This window comes from Rhamphochromis longiceps, linkage group LG3, assembly GCF_057381845.1.
Source record: "Rhamphochromis longiceps isolate RC_006_pf linkage group LG3, R_longiceps_female_GT1.1, whole genome shotgun sequence".
NCBI lineage: Eukaryota > Metazoa > Chordata > Actinopteri > Cichliformes > Cichlidae > Rhamphochromis > Rhamphochromis longiceps.
The window spans coordinates 12,645,766-12,663,044 of record NC_140559.1 but is presented as its reverse complement, the minus strand read 5'-3'; the positions used below and the strand labels follow the sequence as shown (position 1 = coordinate 12,663,044).

The 17,279-nt window shown below is 42.1% G+C and overlaps 1 protein-coding gene across 1 annotated transcript in view; it reads right to left on the bottom strand.

Annotated features, from left to right (window-relative positions):
• Nucleotides 1-1,664: 1,664 nt before the first annotated feature.
• The window catches only part of LOC146672971 (uncharacterized), a 38,756-nt gene continuing 23,141 nt past the window's right edge, over nucleotides 1,665-17,279 (bottom strand). The window contains exons 12-16 of the mRNA XM_085401369.1: nucleotides 14,391-14,564; nucleotides 12,899-13,072; nucleotides 10,458-10,631; nucleotides 5,572-5,618; nucleotides 1,665-5,396 (exon numbers count right to left, since the gene is read on the bottom strand). Coding sequence (XP_085257495.1) covers nucleotides 4,870-5,396; nucleotides 5,572-5,618; nucleotides 10,458-10,631; nucleotides 12,899-13,072; nucleotides 14,391-14,564 — 1,096 coding nt within the window. The 3' untranslated portion in view covers nucleotides 1,665-4,869. The remainder of the gene's footprint in view (nucleotides 5,397-5,571; nucleotides 5,619-10,457; nucleotides 10,632-12,898; nucleotides 13,073-14,390; nucleotides 14,565-17,279) is intronic.

Genomic DNA, 17,279 nt, shown 5'->3' with positions numbered 1-17,279 from the left:
ACATGAACAGGTTGGTGGTGTACCTGGGGTTTCTGTTTAGGACTATGCTTCCTCGTTGCCCACCTCTCAATTTTAAATACACTTAGTCATTGAGGGTTAGCAGGAGGGACTATGCGCTTACCTGCTGCTCCTTGGCAGGTAGCTCCATGCCCTCCTGGGTTTTAATTGCACCTTAGAACACACATGCATCAACACTACAATGAGCGGGTGGAGGGAGGTTTGGAGTCTTCTCCCACCCCCATTCTCTGCGGCCTGCTGGAGCGGGAGGGCTAGTAGGAGGAGTTAGCCGTCCGACTGCGGTCTGGGGTGTGGGGCCTCCCTGCTGCTGCGGAGTCGGGGTGGTCTGCCTCTCCCCACCGCAGGGAAAAGGGTAACACCACCTGAGTCTGGGTGCAATTCCCCCCTCCAGGGGCAAGGGTACCTAGACCCGGTTTGTAGAGTACGCTTGGGGAGTGTGATTGTGTGTACAGCGTCTCTTTATGTCTGTCTCCACGTTGGTTGAGTGTGGAGTGAGTGCATATGAGAGCATGAGGGTGGGAATGGATGTTTGTGTCTGTGTGTGCCTGTATGTCTGTGTCTATATGTCAGGTTGGGTATCAGACGCCACCTCTCTGGGGACACCTCAGGCCCTCCAAGGTTTGGAGGCCTATCTCCACCCACCACCACTTCCCCTGCCGGTGGCGGACTCCCTCAGGTGTCGGTGTGTTGGTGGTTCTTTGTGTCTGGGGGTGGGCGTCCGGGTACACACCGGCTCACTCCTTGGCGGCCGCTTGTCGGGGCCTGGGGCCTGGGGCTCGCTCGGGCCCCTTTGGAGGTGGGGTGCCCCCGGCCTCTCGGCCTAGGGCTCGGTCACTCAGGCGCAGCTGGGGGCCGGCGGAGCTCACGGGCGCGTCACTGCAACTCCCCCTGACTTCTGCTCCGCGGCTGCTGGGCGAGCCCTCATCTGGGACTCTCCTCAGCTCTTACTGGGACAGTGGCGCGGCTGCCCCTCTGTTGGTCTTCCATGGTCTCTTGTGTTCTGGGGGCCTCTGGATGTCTGGAGTTTTGATCTCCTCCATACCCGCTTCACACCCTGGAGGACGGGGCTGTGGCCCCCCCACACTCCCTAGCAGATCATTACATGGAGAAACCTTTGGAATGCAAGCATGCTGATCCACACAGGTATGCACACATGGGTATTCACAGACGCGGACTAAAGCTTTCTTGGCTGCTGCCTCAAAGCACACTGTGCGCTGTCTATCTTGCATGCTGCACAATATCGTTTATTACTTAGTAAATACTGATATCTATGACTAGCTAGTTTATTGTGATGGTGCTTTGTTTTCTCTATTATTATGTTGCTCTTTGTTGTTTGCTGTCTCCTCTGTTTGTTTTTGTTTGTTTGTTTGTTTTTTTTTTCTCCATACAGGTGACCCAGGAGTTTTTTTTTTCTATTTTTTCTCTCTCTTCCCCCCCCTTCTCACCGTCTCTTCTCCCCTTTGGTTTTCTTTCTTTCTCTCCCCCTCTCTCTCTCATTCATTCCCCCTGTCCTATTTATTAAAAAAAAAAAAAAAAAAAAAAGACAAAGGATGAACTGAAGCTCTGCCATCACGTAATGTCGCATACTGCTGTTTCTGATGTCATTTAGAAAAAAAAAAAAAAAAAAAAAAAAAAAAAAAAGGACTATGCTTCCTCCTCACCGTCACCCAGCCGCCCTCTTTTCCCAGCTGCTTCTGGTCTGCCGGGGAACAGCTGCTAGTCATCCTGCTAGTGAGTTGGCTATGAGCTAAGCTAAGCTAACGAAACAGTAAAGACACAGTGAGTGAATACTTTGGCTATAAATTAGGTACCGATTACACAGAGAGTGTTCTTCGGGTGAAGCACCTTGAAGATTAGACTATGAAAAAAGGTATCTAAAAGTTTTTAATAAAATTACTAAGCAGATAAGGTCTCAATACAGTCCTTTGACTTTTGAGCTGATTTTAAGCATGGTTCTGGCAGTTGTCCTTCCAACACAGTGTGTTTGTTTTGATTCGTGGCCTTCTAAGATGGTGCCGCAATCCCACAATGCACTGCAGCGTTACGTCAACTCCAAAGCCCTATAGTCTTATTAATTCCCAAATCGATTATTGCAACTCCCTGTTTTTTGGTCTCCCCAACAAGTCCCTCCATGAACTTAAACTTCAACTCTTAAGAATTCTGCAGCTCGGGTCATAACTCGTACTCCCTTAAGAGACCATATAACCCCAATTCTTCTTCTAGTTGCCCATAGAAGAAATTAAACTTTAAAATCTTAGTTCTCATGTTTAAGTGCATCCATAACTTTGCCCCTCCCTATCTCTGTGATGTGCTTCATATCACCAGTTTCCTGCTCTCTCAGATCTTCATCTGCCACTCATCTTGTTGTTTCTTCTGATTGTCTTGTCACTAAAGGGAACAGAGCTTTCAGTTGCTCTGCTCCTCGGCTCTGGAACTCACTTCATTCAGTCTTAAGAAATATACATTTCCTTCTCTTACTTATGTCACAGCTCAAAACCTACTTGTTTAAATTGGCTTACTCGCTTTAATACAGATCTTACTTGTTGTCAAATCTTGTGTATTTGTATTTTGTTGTCATTTGTTGTTTTTTGTATTTTAACTTTTTTTACTGATATCTTTTCTCTCTGTAAGGTGACCCTCAAATAAAATGTATTATTATTTTATATAAGTATGTTATTAAAAATATATGTAAGAGATGATTATGTAAAGATGAAAGCATAATATTACTTTTGCCCAGCCACGTCAACAAAAAACAAAATTAAGAGAATGTCAAAAACGTCAAAGAGAAATGGTCACACTGTGAATTCTTTAAAAAATGTTTGCATATTGTCATCTTCATGTAAAGTTCAATTTGACATTACTTTCTTATTGTTTTTGATGCAGTGTTTTATAAAATTCAGAGCAGAAATCATAACAATGAAACAGCATCTTAAAGTTTTACATCAAAGCAAATTGAATGTCTGTCACCAAATTCCAGCAGATTATTCACCAGGACACTTTTTGATAGTTTTCATATTTCATACAAACTAAAGTGATACACAACAAAAGCAGTGCTATACACATGTTTTTACATGTTTCTGAGTCTGATAACCAAGCTGTTACCAACAACCTGCACCATGTTCTTGTTCAAGATGGGAAAAAACACAACACAAGTTTCAAATGAGGATTGAAGCCTTTGCTGTTTACTAGATAAGCCGCATGCACTATGATCACTCAATACAATCAGATTCTGCTTAGAACTGCATTCAAAACTATTGAGCCAATATATTCAACTTATTTGGCTGAAACATTTTCAGATGATGAGCTTCCAACAATGAGTGAAACAGTAAGAGCATGGGGAGCTTGGAAACATCCCATTAAGAAAAAGAAATCAAACATTTGGATTCATTTTAATGAGCTCAGACTTGTTGAAAATGCCGAGGAGCTGGTTGTGAACTGAGCTTCAGAAAAACACAAGATACTGTGAAGCTTTGAGTGTAAAAAGACAGAAAAACAACATGTGGTCCTGGAATAATGGTAGCTTCCATCTTTAAAGGACTGAAGAGGAAGAAGTTTACAAGGAATCGTCTTGATGCTTCCTTCATCCAGGTAAATAAAACCCCAAAATTGGATTCTGTTCATCTGCCATGGGCTCCCCAGATTCACCCATTGTGGCCAATTTGTACATTGAGGAAGTGGAACAGAGGGCTTTGTTATCCAACCCTGGAACACCACCAAGTCATTGGTTCAGGTATGTTTAACACCTGGGTGAAAATCAAATCTCAGGATGTCCCACAATTCACGGATCACATAAACTCCGTAGACGACACATCAAATTCACCAGGGAGGATTTGAAAAGTGACAGGTTAGCCTTCTTAGACTGTGAGATTTCCATGAGTAATTGGGTAAAAAGCTGATGTGTCGGTATTTAATGTTTCCTCTTAAACTCTGGCTAAGAGGGTGGCACAATATAGAATGATCTCACCCGAACCCTTGGCTGATTGTGACCTACACCCATTTTCACACCTTGGCTTATGTGATTAGGTAGAGGATCATTAGGGGGTCCATTGTCCCTCTCTGGGGGGAACACTCCCACAGAGCTTATATCTGGGACTCTCCACCATTTGACCCTAGAACTGAAGAAGCTTCTCAGATGAGAGGTAAAATGTCTTCAAGCAACTTAAAGAATTCCAGACGCTTTTCTTTCCAAGCTCCTTAGACCACAATACAGAAGAGCCACCTCGTCAGGTCAAGACTCCACAGTCTATTTACACCTACAGGCCAGTGGACAGTCTTTCAATAATGAGGATGTACACATCCTGGACATGGAGGAACGCTGGTTTGAGCGGGGAGTTAAGAAGGCCATTTACGTTAAAAGGGAGAGACCATCTCTGAATCGAGAACGGGGCCTAAAGGTACATGTTTCGCCACCTTACAGTGCTGTGATTGTAGCCATTCCCCAACTCTCTGTGAATGGTACTCATGGTCATTGATCAGTGGTTGTTGATCAATGAGCTTTGATCAGTGGTTATTATGTGCATATTAAAGATCAAGGAACTGACATCACAGCACATTGTTCGTTCAGTGGTGCTAGTTTCAGTTAATATGCAAATGTACTGTTTATAAGATTGGGGAAACCTGTAGTCAGATGAGACTGAAGAAGTCACTTGGATGAGTGACGAAACGTTTTTCACACTAAAAACGCTACGTCCAGATGAACAAAATCAACTTTTGGGGATTTACAAAGAATCATTTAGAACAGTTTAAACATCAACTGTTTGAATCCATTAATCTGGAAATGTGTTTCTGAGTAAACTATCTGTTCAACAGTCAGATTATTTCTCTAACAGAAAGATGCTCTTTACACTCAACTCAGCACAGAGTCACTGACGAACCAGATTCCACCAAAAATCCAGGATAAAGAGTTTCATTGAAAGTGGTATTGAAGGTGTGGAGGTGGATCAGAGTGTCAGAGGAGACTCTGTAGAAGGACAGAGTGCCAGCAGGACAGTCCACATACACTGCTACTCTGTTAGAGACAGACGAAGAGGAGGAGGAGATGGGTGTTTCTCTGTCATTGTGATAGACAGAATGAGGACCGTCATCAGTGCATATCAGACTCCAGGACTGATCATTTCCTCCAAACACACAATTATCACTTCCTCCTTTCCTTCCAATATTTCTGTAACTCACTGATATACAAACGTCTCCTCTCCACTCGACCTCCCAGTAACAGCGACCAGTCAGACCATTTCTAAACAGCAGTTGACAAACATCAAATCTGTCTGGATGATCAGGATATGACTGAACCTCCTTCACATGTGTCACCTTCCTGTTGTTGTCAGACAGTTGGAGGTTTGTGTGAACTGTGTTTTTGTCGATTGTGAGTTGACAGGAATCTGATGGAGAGAACAAACACAATCCAGCTGCAGTTATTGATCCATCATCTGTTCATTGATTGACACTTTGATGATGACTCCTGACATCAGAGATGTGAATGAGTGATGTGACAGTTTGAAGATGGTTGAATGTGTGCTGCTTCATTTTTATGAATCCCATTAAAAACACACTTACACTTCCTCAGACCTGGTCTCAACCATCGGACTCCAGCAGGCTCCACCCTGAAAGGAGGAGGGGGGTCAGAGCAGCACAGTCTCTTTCAGCATGCACACATGGACATTACATGGCTCTCATTCACACAATGTTAGACACTGATAAAGGAACAGTCCAACATTTTCACAAATATACTTCAATCTATACATGGATCAAACTGCTGATGATTTGGACTGATCCTGGATCTGTCAGCACACCACTGTATTAAATGAAATATGACTGATTAAAACTTTAAAAGTTATTTTCCAATGGCTTTAGAAGACTTTAAACTTTGAGTCTTAAAATGTTTTTAACTTGAAGATAATGTTTTTTATATTTTAGTAGCGATATTCTTTTTCATTTTAAAGGTATTCAGTTTTTCTATGTATATGTAGGATTTGAAGGATTTATCAGGTGAAAGACCCCTATGAGGAAGTGCTTTGGCAACAGTGGGAAGGAAAAACTCCCTTCTAACAAGAGGAAACCCCCTGCATCACCAGATGGCCGCCCCTCCCTGAGCCTGGCTCTGCTGGAGGTTTCTTCCTGTTAAAAGGGAGTTTTTCCTTCCCACTGTCACCAAAGTGCTTGCTCATAGGGGGTCAAATGATTGTTGGATTTTTCTCTGGATCTATTATTGTACAATCTACCGTACAATATAAAGCGCCTTGAGGCGACTGTTGTTGTGATTTGGTGCTGTATAAATAAAATTGAATTGAAAAAAATTAAGATAAGATGGGTCTTGATTATTCAACACGTTGAAGCAGTATTTCAAAATGGAGAATTGATTAAGGGAAGCAAAAGGCTTTTCAGTGAGTTTATAGGACACCCTGACAATAACGAATTACAGTAGTCCTGCCTAGAAGTAATACATGCATGAACTAGTTTTTCAGCATCACTCTAAGACATAAGGTTTCTAATTTTAGAGATATTGCACAAATAGAAGCACAAATCGAAGGAAGCAGTATTACATTTTTTTTTAATATGTGCTTTAAAGGACATGTTCCCACTCAAAAGTGACCAACATAGGAATTGAATGTATCCAGACTATCCATCAGACAGAAAACATCCCCTTACACACCACCCCAACTTACTCACTCACTCATTCACTCACTCGAGAATGAACAATGTCTTTTGCTTTTACACATCTCTTTTCTGTGCTTATGTGCCAATCTGCCCATGTAAACAAACTTCTTGTTACTAAAGGACAAGATCAGAGAGGCTAAGGACAATTACAGGAGGAAGCTGGAGTGGAAACTCCAGCAGAACAGCATGAGAGAGGTGTGGAGGGGCATGAAGACCATCACTGGATTCAGGCCAACCAACACCAGGGGAGCTGAGGGAGGTGAGAATAGAGCTAACAAGTTGAATCTGTTTTTCAAAAGATTCAACACTGCAGTGTCTGCTCACACCCCCACAACCTCACCTGTAGTCAGCCTGGAATCCAGAGCCACATCGCTGTGCCAGCCTCTCTCTTCAAATAGGGCTTTGGAGCGTGATGTCACAGGAGTTGGCGTGGAAAGGATTTTGGCCCGATGCGCCATTTTCCAGGTCCAAACAAAGCGCAAGCAAAAAAGGCATTGTTCGTCCTTGCTGTGTGGTCGGCTGCAACGTTTGATCGCACGACCGACACGGGAATAAGCTTAAAAAGGGTTTGTCTTTTTATTCTTTCCCAACCTTAAAGCAACATGAGGGAGCTTATATGGCGGACCTTACAAAACGAAGGCGTCTTGCCTGGATAGCAGCCGTGAGACGAGCTGATATCCAGTTCGCTTCCATCTCCTGATATCTGTTGGTGTTCTCCAGACATTTTCACTCTGGTAAGTTCTATATATGTTCATATCACTCTTTATAGCTTAATAATATTATCGTTGGGGCTCTCGGAGGTTGTAGAAATTGCCAACAAACATATAATTGAGTGACTGTGCAGACATACGTGCTATGTAACAATTCGCTAATTCTTTCGCACAACTGTAGGGAAGTCTGCCTATGAAATGGATCAAACAAATCCAGACTGGGTACCAACGTTTCACATGGGGCACTCAGAAATCCGAACGTGAGGGTTAGGGTTAACAAGATACGTGAAGATATCGGGGTAGGACAGTGGCAGTAAGTCGTCTGGGTCTTTACTCCACTGAAGTATTTCATATGGGTCCATATTTGTGATGCACTCTATTTTTTTCAAGTACTGCTGCTTTGCCTCTGGACGCAATCGGTCTCTATACCGTCCGTTTTCTTTTGAGCTGCTTTTAAGCATGTTTCTTGTCATCATCGTTCCAACACAGTGTGTTTGTTTTGATTTGTGGACCCAGAAAATGACGCCGCGCTCCCACAATACATTGCGGCGTGACATCAACTTCAAAGCCCTATAGCACTGTTGCCTCCTGTGACAGTCCTGACACCCCTCCCCCACCCATCACCTTCACTCAATACCAGGTTCGGATGCAAATGAGGAGACTCCACTTAGGCAAGTCTGCTGGACCAGATGGAGTAAATGGTAAATGGTAAATGGCCTGCATTTGTATAGCGCTTTTCTAGTCCATAGGACCCCAAAGCGCTTTACACTACATTCAGTCATTCACCCATTCACACACACATTCACACACTGGCGATAGCAAGCTACATTGTAGCCACAGCCACCCTGGGGCGCACTGACAGAGGCGAGGCTGCCGGAAACAGGCGCCACCGGGCCCTCTGACCACCACCAGTAGGCAAACATGGGGTTAGTATCTTGCCCAAGGATATTTGGCATGCAGCCAGGATGCAGCCTGGGATCGAACCACCGACCTTCTGATTAGTGGCTGACCTGCTCTGCCACCTGAGCTACAGCCACCCCGTGACTCCCCGCGTCCTTAAGGCCTGTGCCCCCCAGCTGTGTGGAGACTTTCATAAGCTGTTCATGCTGAGTCTGAGTCTGCAGAGGGTCCCAGTGCTGTGGAAGACATCATGCCTCGTCCCTGTACCAAAGACGCCACGTCCCAGTGGCCCCCAGGATTACAGGCCCGTGGCACTGACCTTCCACATCATGAAGACCCTGGAAAGGCTCATCCTGGACCAGCTGCGACCCATAGTAAGACCACATCTGGATCCCCTTCAGTTCGCTTATCAGCCTCGTCTCGGAACTGAGGACGCCATCATCTACCTGCTCAATCGTGTCTACACCCATCTGGACCAGCTGGCGAGCACTGTGAGGGTCATGTTTTTTGACTCTTCCAGTGCTTTCAACACCATCAGGCCGACCCTCCTGGGTGATAAGTTAGCAGCGATGCAGGTGGATGCTTCTCTGGTGTCCTGGATTGTTGATTACCTGACAGGAAGACCACAATATGTACGTCTCCCACAGTGTGTGTCTGACAAGGTGATCAGCAACACAGGGGCACCACAGGGGACTGTCCTCTCCCCCTTCCTCTTCACCCTCTACACCACAGACTTCAGCCACTGCACAGAGACCTGCCATCTTCAGAAGTTTTCTGATGACTCTGCGGTGGTTGGATGCATCAGCAGGGATGATGAGACAGAGTACCGGGCTGTGGTCGACTCCTTTGTCACGTGGTGTGAGCAGAATCATCTGCAGCTCAACGTGGCAAAGACCAAGGAACTGATCGTGGACTTCAGGAAGACCAGGAAACACTTGACCCCTGTTTCAATCCAGGGGGTCAGTGTTGACATTGTGGAGGACTATAAATACCTTGGAGTACACATTGACAATAAACTGGACTGGGCTAAAAACACCACAGCACTTTACAGGAAGGGCCAGAGTCATCTCTATTTTTTGAGGTGAGGTCCTTCAACATCTGCCAGAAAATGCTGAGGATTTTCTATGATTCTGTTGTGGCCGATAACACCTCCCACCCACTCCATGACATGCTGGTCAGTCACAGGAGCTCGTTCAGTGAGAGACTGAGATTACCGAAAAGCACCACTGAACGGCACAGGAAATCTTTCCTGCCTGTGGCCATCTCCCTGTACAACTCATCCACTTAACACACTGTTTACTGCAATAGCTACACCCTTTTTGCACATGTTCTTCCTTTTTTAGCTATTTATTAATAAGTGACTTTTATGTATATATATGCATGTATATATTGTGCTATTCTTACTTAGTTTACTGTCTTTGTTACTGTTTGTTTATACTGGAGCACTGTAACCAAAAATAATTTCAACTAGGGATCAATAAAGTATTCTGATTATGATTATGATTATAAAACCAACCAATCACAGACTTGGATGCAAAAACTTTGATTGGCATGTTACAGTCTCCAATCAGCTTGCTAGCTACGGCAATCTGGAAACAGAGTCCAGAATGTAGCTAAATGCATTTTCTGTTGGTATGTTTAATTATTTTATTTTAAATATATATATATTTTTAAGACCATTATTGTTTTTTATCTAGTTTAAAGCAGACCACTTCACTGGACTTAGCTATGTCTATATTCCAGCTGTGACCATTCCTCTTTTATACACAAGATTCCAGTCTCTCTGTTAAGATAGGTTACATAATATGTTCTTTGCCTTCAATTTACAGATATTAAAGGTTTTTTTCTTCTGTACAGTTAAACATACAATAGGTTCTCAACGTGATGACTAATTGAGGAGAATCAGACAGTTTTAATTATTGCTTCTGAAGAATTTATTCTTCTTGTCCTCCTGCAAGAATATCTCTTGATATAGTTTATGGAAAATGTTTCTGCATCTCTATTTGTTTGTTTCACATCTACATAAAACAAACAAGAAGTTCTTCTTGGAAAAAGGAAAATATTCCTCCATGTCTGATTATTCATGTCACATCTGCATGAAAAAACCCGGAAGGGAGTGAAAGACACAGGAAATGTTTCCAGCTCTTCCCCCTCTTTCAGACATTTTCTCCATACCTGAGAATCTCCAGCCTCCACTGTGGATCCTTCAGTCCAGCCAACAGCAGCTTAATCCCTGACTGTCCTGGATGATTGTAGCTCAGGTCCAGCTCTCTCAGGTGGGATGGGTTGGAGTTAAGAGCTGAGGCCAGAGATGTACAACTGTCTTCTGCAATCACACATCCTGACAGACTGCAGACACAACAAGTCCATCTGTGAACCCTTCACTGAAGGTGCATGAGAATGCACTATCTACCCTGTATCAGTCTGTTAATACAATTCAAAATACTAATAAAAACACTGTTTATCATTGTGAAGACTACCAACTACCAACATGAGACCAGCTGAAACAACATGAGACCAGCTGAAACAACAATCGCAACCAGGCTTACACAGAGAAAAAGCAGGTTTTCTGTCGAGGTTTATGAGGATTTTTAACGAGTCTTCCTGAAGCATATTGGTGAGGTTAAACCGAGGAATTCCACCCCTGAGAATTTCCACCTGGTGGAGGGGGTTGTGTGTCTGGTGGGGAAGGACTGTGTGAGGCCAGAGGTAGATATACTCTGGCTCACCTCAACACACAATGTGGGCTCTGGAACCAGACCAGCAGACCCATGGGTCCTGACTGCTATCTGCCCTTATGTGCCAAACAAGATTTCAGAGTATCCAGACTTCTTGGAGCCCCTGTGGGGGGATTCTTGAAGCCACTCCACCTGGGGACTCTTTGGTCTTACTGGGAGACTTCAATGATGATGGGGCAAAAACAATGAGACCTGGAGGGGTGTGATCAAGGCTGCCTGACCTGAATCAAAGCAGTGTTCTGTTACTGGACTTCTGTGAATACAAAAGTTTGTCCATAATGAACACCATGTTAAAAGATGGGGGTTTGTGCCTCCAGTACAACATCGGCCACAAGTCAGTGATACATTTTTTTATTGTACCATCTGATCTGTGGGTGTATGTTCTGGACATTTGGGCAAAGAGAGGGGCTGAGTCATTTTGAGTTGTTAATCACCAGCTGGTGGTGAACTGGATCAGGTGGCAGAAAATAATGCTGGACAGATCTGACACACCTAAACATAAAGTGAGGGTGATTTCATGGACCAGGGCCATTGCTAAAATTCTTAGCAATGGCCCTGGTCCATGAAATCTTCATCTCCCACCTTCAGCAGGGCTTTGGCAGCATTTTGAGGGAGACTGGGGATATTGAAGCGAATGGACCATGTTCAGCACTTTCAATGCTGAGGTTGGTGCTTGTCATGGTGGTAAACCCCAAACCAGGTGGTGGACACTGGTGAAGAAGGAGTCCTTGCAGTGTGCAGAGCATGGGTGGAGCACTTCTGACTTCAACTGAGTATAATGTCAGGTGGAGGAATGAATACTTTGAGGACCTCCTTAATCACACGGACGTGTCTGCAATAGCATAGTCTGGGGCCGACAAGGTTTACCCTGAGTTCCTGAGGGGTCTGGATGTTGTAGAACTGTCTTGGTTGATATACCTGTACAATGTTACGTGGGGATCTGGGGTGGGACCACTGGATTAGCAAACTGGGGTTGTGGTTCCCATCTTCAAGAAGGGGACTGGAGGGTGTGCACCAAATACAGGTCGAGGAACACTGCATCAGCTACCCTCCCAAGGATGTTTAAGGGTACATTGGAGTTTGCCCAACCAGCCTACATTTTTTTCCTGACTTGGAGAAAGGAATCAACCATGTCCCTCAGAGTATTCTGTGTGCTTCAGAAGTATGGGCTTTCTGACCCCCTGATACAAGCCATTTGGTCTTATACAACTATTTTAAGAGCTTCATCTGCATTGCCAGCAGTAAGTTGGACTCCTTCCCAGTGGGTGTTGGACTCCGCCAGGGGTGTCTTTTGTCATTGATTCTATTCATAATTTTTTGGGAAAGAATTTCTAAGTGTAACTAAGTGGCAGAAGGCTTCCACTTGGGTGGTCTCAGCATCTCATCTCTGCTTTGTCCTGTCTTCATGTCCTAACCCCTAAAGCACTCATAGTGGATGGCTGTGTCTACTAGAGAATGGCTCTGCTGGAGGTTTCTTCCAGTTAAAAGGGAGTTTTCCACTTTTGATATTAAGCTTGCTCATAGTGGGTCATATGAATGGTGGGATTTCTCTGTCTCCTTTGTATTACTGTAAAGTCTTTACGTTACAGTATAAAGCACCTTGAGGCAACTTTTGTTGTGATTTGGCGCTATATAAATAAAACTGAATTCAATTTAATTGAATTCTACTATGGTTCAAATACCATCTGTGTGATACTTTGGGATGAAACCTAAAATATCCAGTCTAGCATATGTGAGACTAACATATATATTAACATGGCAGTTTACAGAACCATTCGAATTAGTTAAAAGGTAATTTGAGAAGTTCTACTTGAGTAAGGTGTTTATTTACTGATGTAATTCAGATTTTGAATGTTCATTAGTGGAGTCAATTCTGACCTGAGAGTTTCCAGTTTACAGAAAGGACTCTTCACTCCAGCAGACAGAAGATTCACACCTGAATCATGCAAGTCATTGTCATTCAGGCCCAGGTCTCTCAGACTAGAGGGTTGGGAGATGAGAACTGAAGACAGACATTCACAGCTTCTGTCTGAGAGGTTGCAGCCATTCAATCTGAAAGACAAAAAAAAAAGACAAAACCTCTAGTGTTGAAATGTATTAATGGTGTGGTGAGGAGTTACTTGATTAGCTAATATAAAATTTTCTTTCAAGACTGGCTGGAATCCTTATTGCCTTATGCTATATGAAACTGAACTGATGAAAAACCAACCAACAAGATTAAAATCAAGTTTAAACTGGTTAAGAAGCTTGTCAATGAAAAGATGTACCTGGATATATTAAAACTTGAAGAAAAGTCTATAAATAGTAGCAAAACACATTCTCTGGTCTTATCCAGATGACGATATAGGAAATGTAATAAAGTAATGATGCACACAGGCCTTGTAGGGTCCTCTTCAATGTCCCTACAAGGCCCGTGTGCAAATTGTGCAAATTGCAGTGGTTCAGTAAGCTTTTCTACCTGCTGCAGTATTTCTTCCATATGATCTTTTCAGAGGACTTTATCACTATAGATGTTAAAGCAACAGGCCTAAATGAATTAGTGAAGTTGGGATGTAGCCAGGAATTGAAACAAAAATCTTTCAATTAGCAGATGACATGCTCTTACTTCCTAAACAACAGCAACCAATTGCAAAATAAAGCACGCAGAATATTGTGCAACATAAAATTCAAGGTGACAAAAATAAAGCAAATACATTTTCTGTTCCGCAGGATATTAGAAGTCATTCAGGTTTTCAAGACACCACTGCTGTTTTTTTAATGGCATATGTCATCTGGATAAATGGATAAATAAAGCTGGATATCATCTGTCTTGCAAAGAAAATTTATTCTATGCGCTCCAATTATGCTGCCTAGCCAGTGCATGTATAATGTAAACAGAATTGGTCCTAGAATGGAACCCTGTGAGTCTGTCCAAGTTACATATCCTAATTCATTGATTGTAACAAGGACCACTGCAAATTTCAGTCTTTTACCTTTTCTTCATTTTCAAACATTGCTGCAAATTTCACTGTGTAAAAAAAAAAGCCTAGATATGGGTTGACAGACCATTTCTGAAGAGTACACATCTTGAAAATAATTTGATATCTGATGCTAAAATGTCTGAGAAATCATTAAATATGTTCAAACTTTTTACCATAGAAAAGTGTGATGGCTGAGTAGAAGACACATGATGCTTTGAGATGGAATGACCCAATATTTAATTTTACTTCATGACTAGCTAAAATCCTTATTGCTCTTAAACGTGTCAGAAACTGAGCATTATCCTGTGGCTTAAACTGAAACAGTAAAAAGTGAAACTAAAAAAGCAAAGGTATGGAATGGAATTTGCTACAATTCTTAATAATTTTGTGAATTGATGAAAAACTGTTACCTGAGAGTTTCCAGTTTACAATGTGGATTCTCCAGTCCAATGGACAGAAGCTTCACTCCTGAATCCTGCAGGTTGTTGTTACTAAGGTTCAGTTCTCTTAAACTAGAGGACTGAGAACTGAGAACTGAGGACAGTGCTACACAGCTTCTCTCTGAAAGGTTACAGCCACTCAATCTGAAGAGATAATTAATTTATAATTAATTATTATATCAATTACATTTGATATTATATAAAAACATTTTGGTTCATCATTATGGTCAAATAAATGCCATGAAAGTTAACTCTGGAACAATAAAAAAAAGGGAGTTTAGTTCTATTTGGAGAAATCTACATTATACTTCTATGGGGGTGTTTGTCAATGTGTTTTGAAATGTTAGTTACAACCAAGTGCAGTCCCAATTGAAGACAGCATCAAGTTTACTGTTTACTATGCCTGGATGTACTCTTGCATTATTTTGTAATTTTTTCTTTTCCATCCAGCCATCCATCGTCATTCGCTCATGCGGAGCCAGGCCACAGGGGCAGGACCCTAAAAAGAGAAGCCCAGACCTCCCTCTCCCCAGTCACTTCCTCCTTCTTGTTCAGGGGAACACCAAGGCATTCCCAGACCAGCCGAGATACATAATCTCTAGACCATGTCCTGGGTTTGCCCCAAAAACAGTTATGTACAAAACGACTGAGAACACTTTTTGTCAAGTCTGTACAAAGACAGACTTGACAAAAAGGCAAAAAAAAAAAAAAGGACGACGAAAAAAATCTAAGGAGTGAAAGGATCAGACCCATACGAGCATACAGAGTGGAGTAAGGACGTTAGCGTGCTGACCAGCTTTCATCACGGACATATTTATTATTATATGGTCCTAAGTGTGAGTGCATACACTCACAAAATGTTTAGAAACTTCAGATCCTGCAACAAGCCCAGCTCCAGTTTACTTTGGTGATTTGGACTATTCCATTTCACAGCTGTTGTTTTTTCCTTTATCTCCTGTACAGGCCAACGCAATCTATTTGTCGTTTTAGGTTGTAGTGTTACACAACATTTTCAGATCTTTTTTTTAAACTCAATTTTTATTATAATTTACAACATTGCAACTTGTACTTGTCAATGTTCACAAGTAGGACAGTTACAGGAACCGCAATGCAGAAATGTAGATTAAAATAAGAACTGCAATTAGGAAGCACGAAACAAAACTGGGAAGCAAAACAAAACCCAAGTAAGCGAATAAACAAACAGACAAAAACAAAACATAACAAAAACAAAAACTTTATGTAATATTAAATAACATGTGACAAACTTAGCCATAAATGAAGAAAACGAAACAGACCTATGCTAAATTATTGAAACAGTAAAGCATGTATGGGTCGCCAACGCTCAGTAAACAATTCTCTCTGAATCCGCAGAGCGTATGTTATTTCCTCCATCCGGTAAATTTCTCTTGCTTTATCAAGCCACATATTATATATGAAGGTGGGTCAAGATTCAGCCATTTAACAGTAATACACTTTAGTGCTGCTGTAAGCAAGATTCTTAAGAGGTACTTCTTATTGTTTCCCGCAAAACCATTTGGTAATACTCCAAAAATGGCTAGCTGTTGGTCTTTTGTTAACGGTTGCTGGAAAACTGTATTGAGAACTTTAAATATGTCATTGCAATTTGAGCAGAGTTTTGGGCATGACCAGAATATATGTGAATGGGTTCCTAAATAAGTACCACAATTTTGCCAGCAGGTGTCAGGATTTGTGGGCTTCATTTTGGCCATTATCTCTGGGGTTCTTAAATATCTCATGACCACCTTCCATTTAAATTCTCTCCACAGCCCAGAATTAGTCACCAGATGGGCTTCACCGAACACCTCTTCCCAGGTGTCCTCTGAGATTTGAGTGCCAGTCTCAGCTTCCCACCTTGGCTTAATATCCAAAGTTGCATTTGCATTGAAACTCATAAATGCGTTATAAAAATTACTGATTAATTTTGGGGAGGAATGACTTTGAAATATTTTTAGAAATATTTCCTCAATGGGTGAGGGCTCCAAAACTTGCCTCCATTCTTTATGTTTTGTCAAAAACAGTGTTGGTCAAGTTACTTGAAAAAAGTAATCAGTAACTAATTACTGATTACTTCCCCAAAAAAGTAATCCCGTTACTTTACTGATTACTTATTTTTCAAAAGTAATTAATTACTTAGTTACTTAGTTACTTAGTTACTTTTAAAAACACGATTTACAACCTGAATAGGTGATAAAGCGATAGATCTTTCAGCCCAATTCTACTTTTTCTGCATAATCCATCATACAAAATGTAATCAAATGGAAAAGTCTCTTTTTAAAACTTGTTTTATCAGTTTTAATCTTTTAACTTTATGCATCAAGCAAAAATGTAATTATATGCAACATTCTCTGACTGGAAGAAATTTGTTTAATATTTAAACCTATTTTCTGCACATTCCTGCACATAAAATAAAATATCTTTTGTGTTTACACTCACTCTTTCAAATAGATGCAAGTAAAACACAGCAGAAAATAAATAAAGTCAAAGACTCAGTGGTCCTGTTGCTCTATTTTCACCTGTAAAGCAGGAGCTGGGCAGGCGGAGGTTTACCCTGGTGCAGGTGTGCCGCAGCAGTCAGTGGAAGGATATGGCAGCTCTGTGAGTTTCCCATTACGTCGTAGCTACTCGGTGCTTGCTTGGAAGTTTAGGGGGTTTTTTCGCTGTAAAAAGAAGTTTTCTTCCCACGCACGATGGACACTAATGTTTTTGTCACTTTTTATGGAATCAAACTCAAAGTAAGGTCAGTACTTCCACGCTTTAAACGCTGCACGCTCATACTCTCTCCCACAATCGATATATGATCCACTGTTGATCTGCACACAGCTGTTGTCACAAACGTCG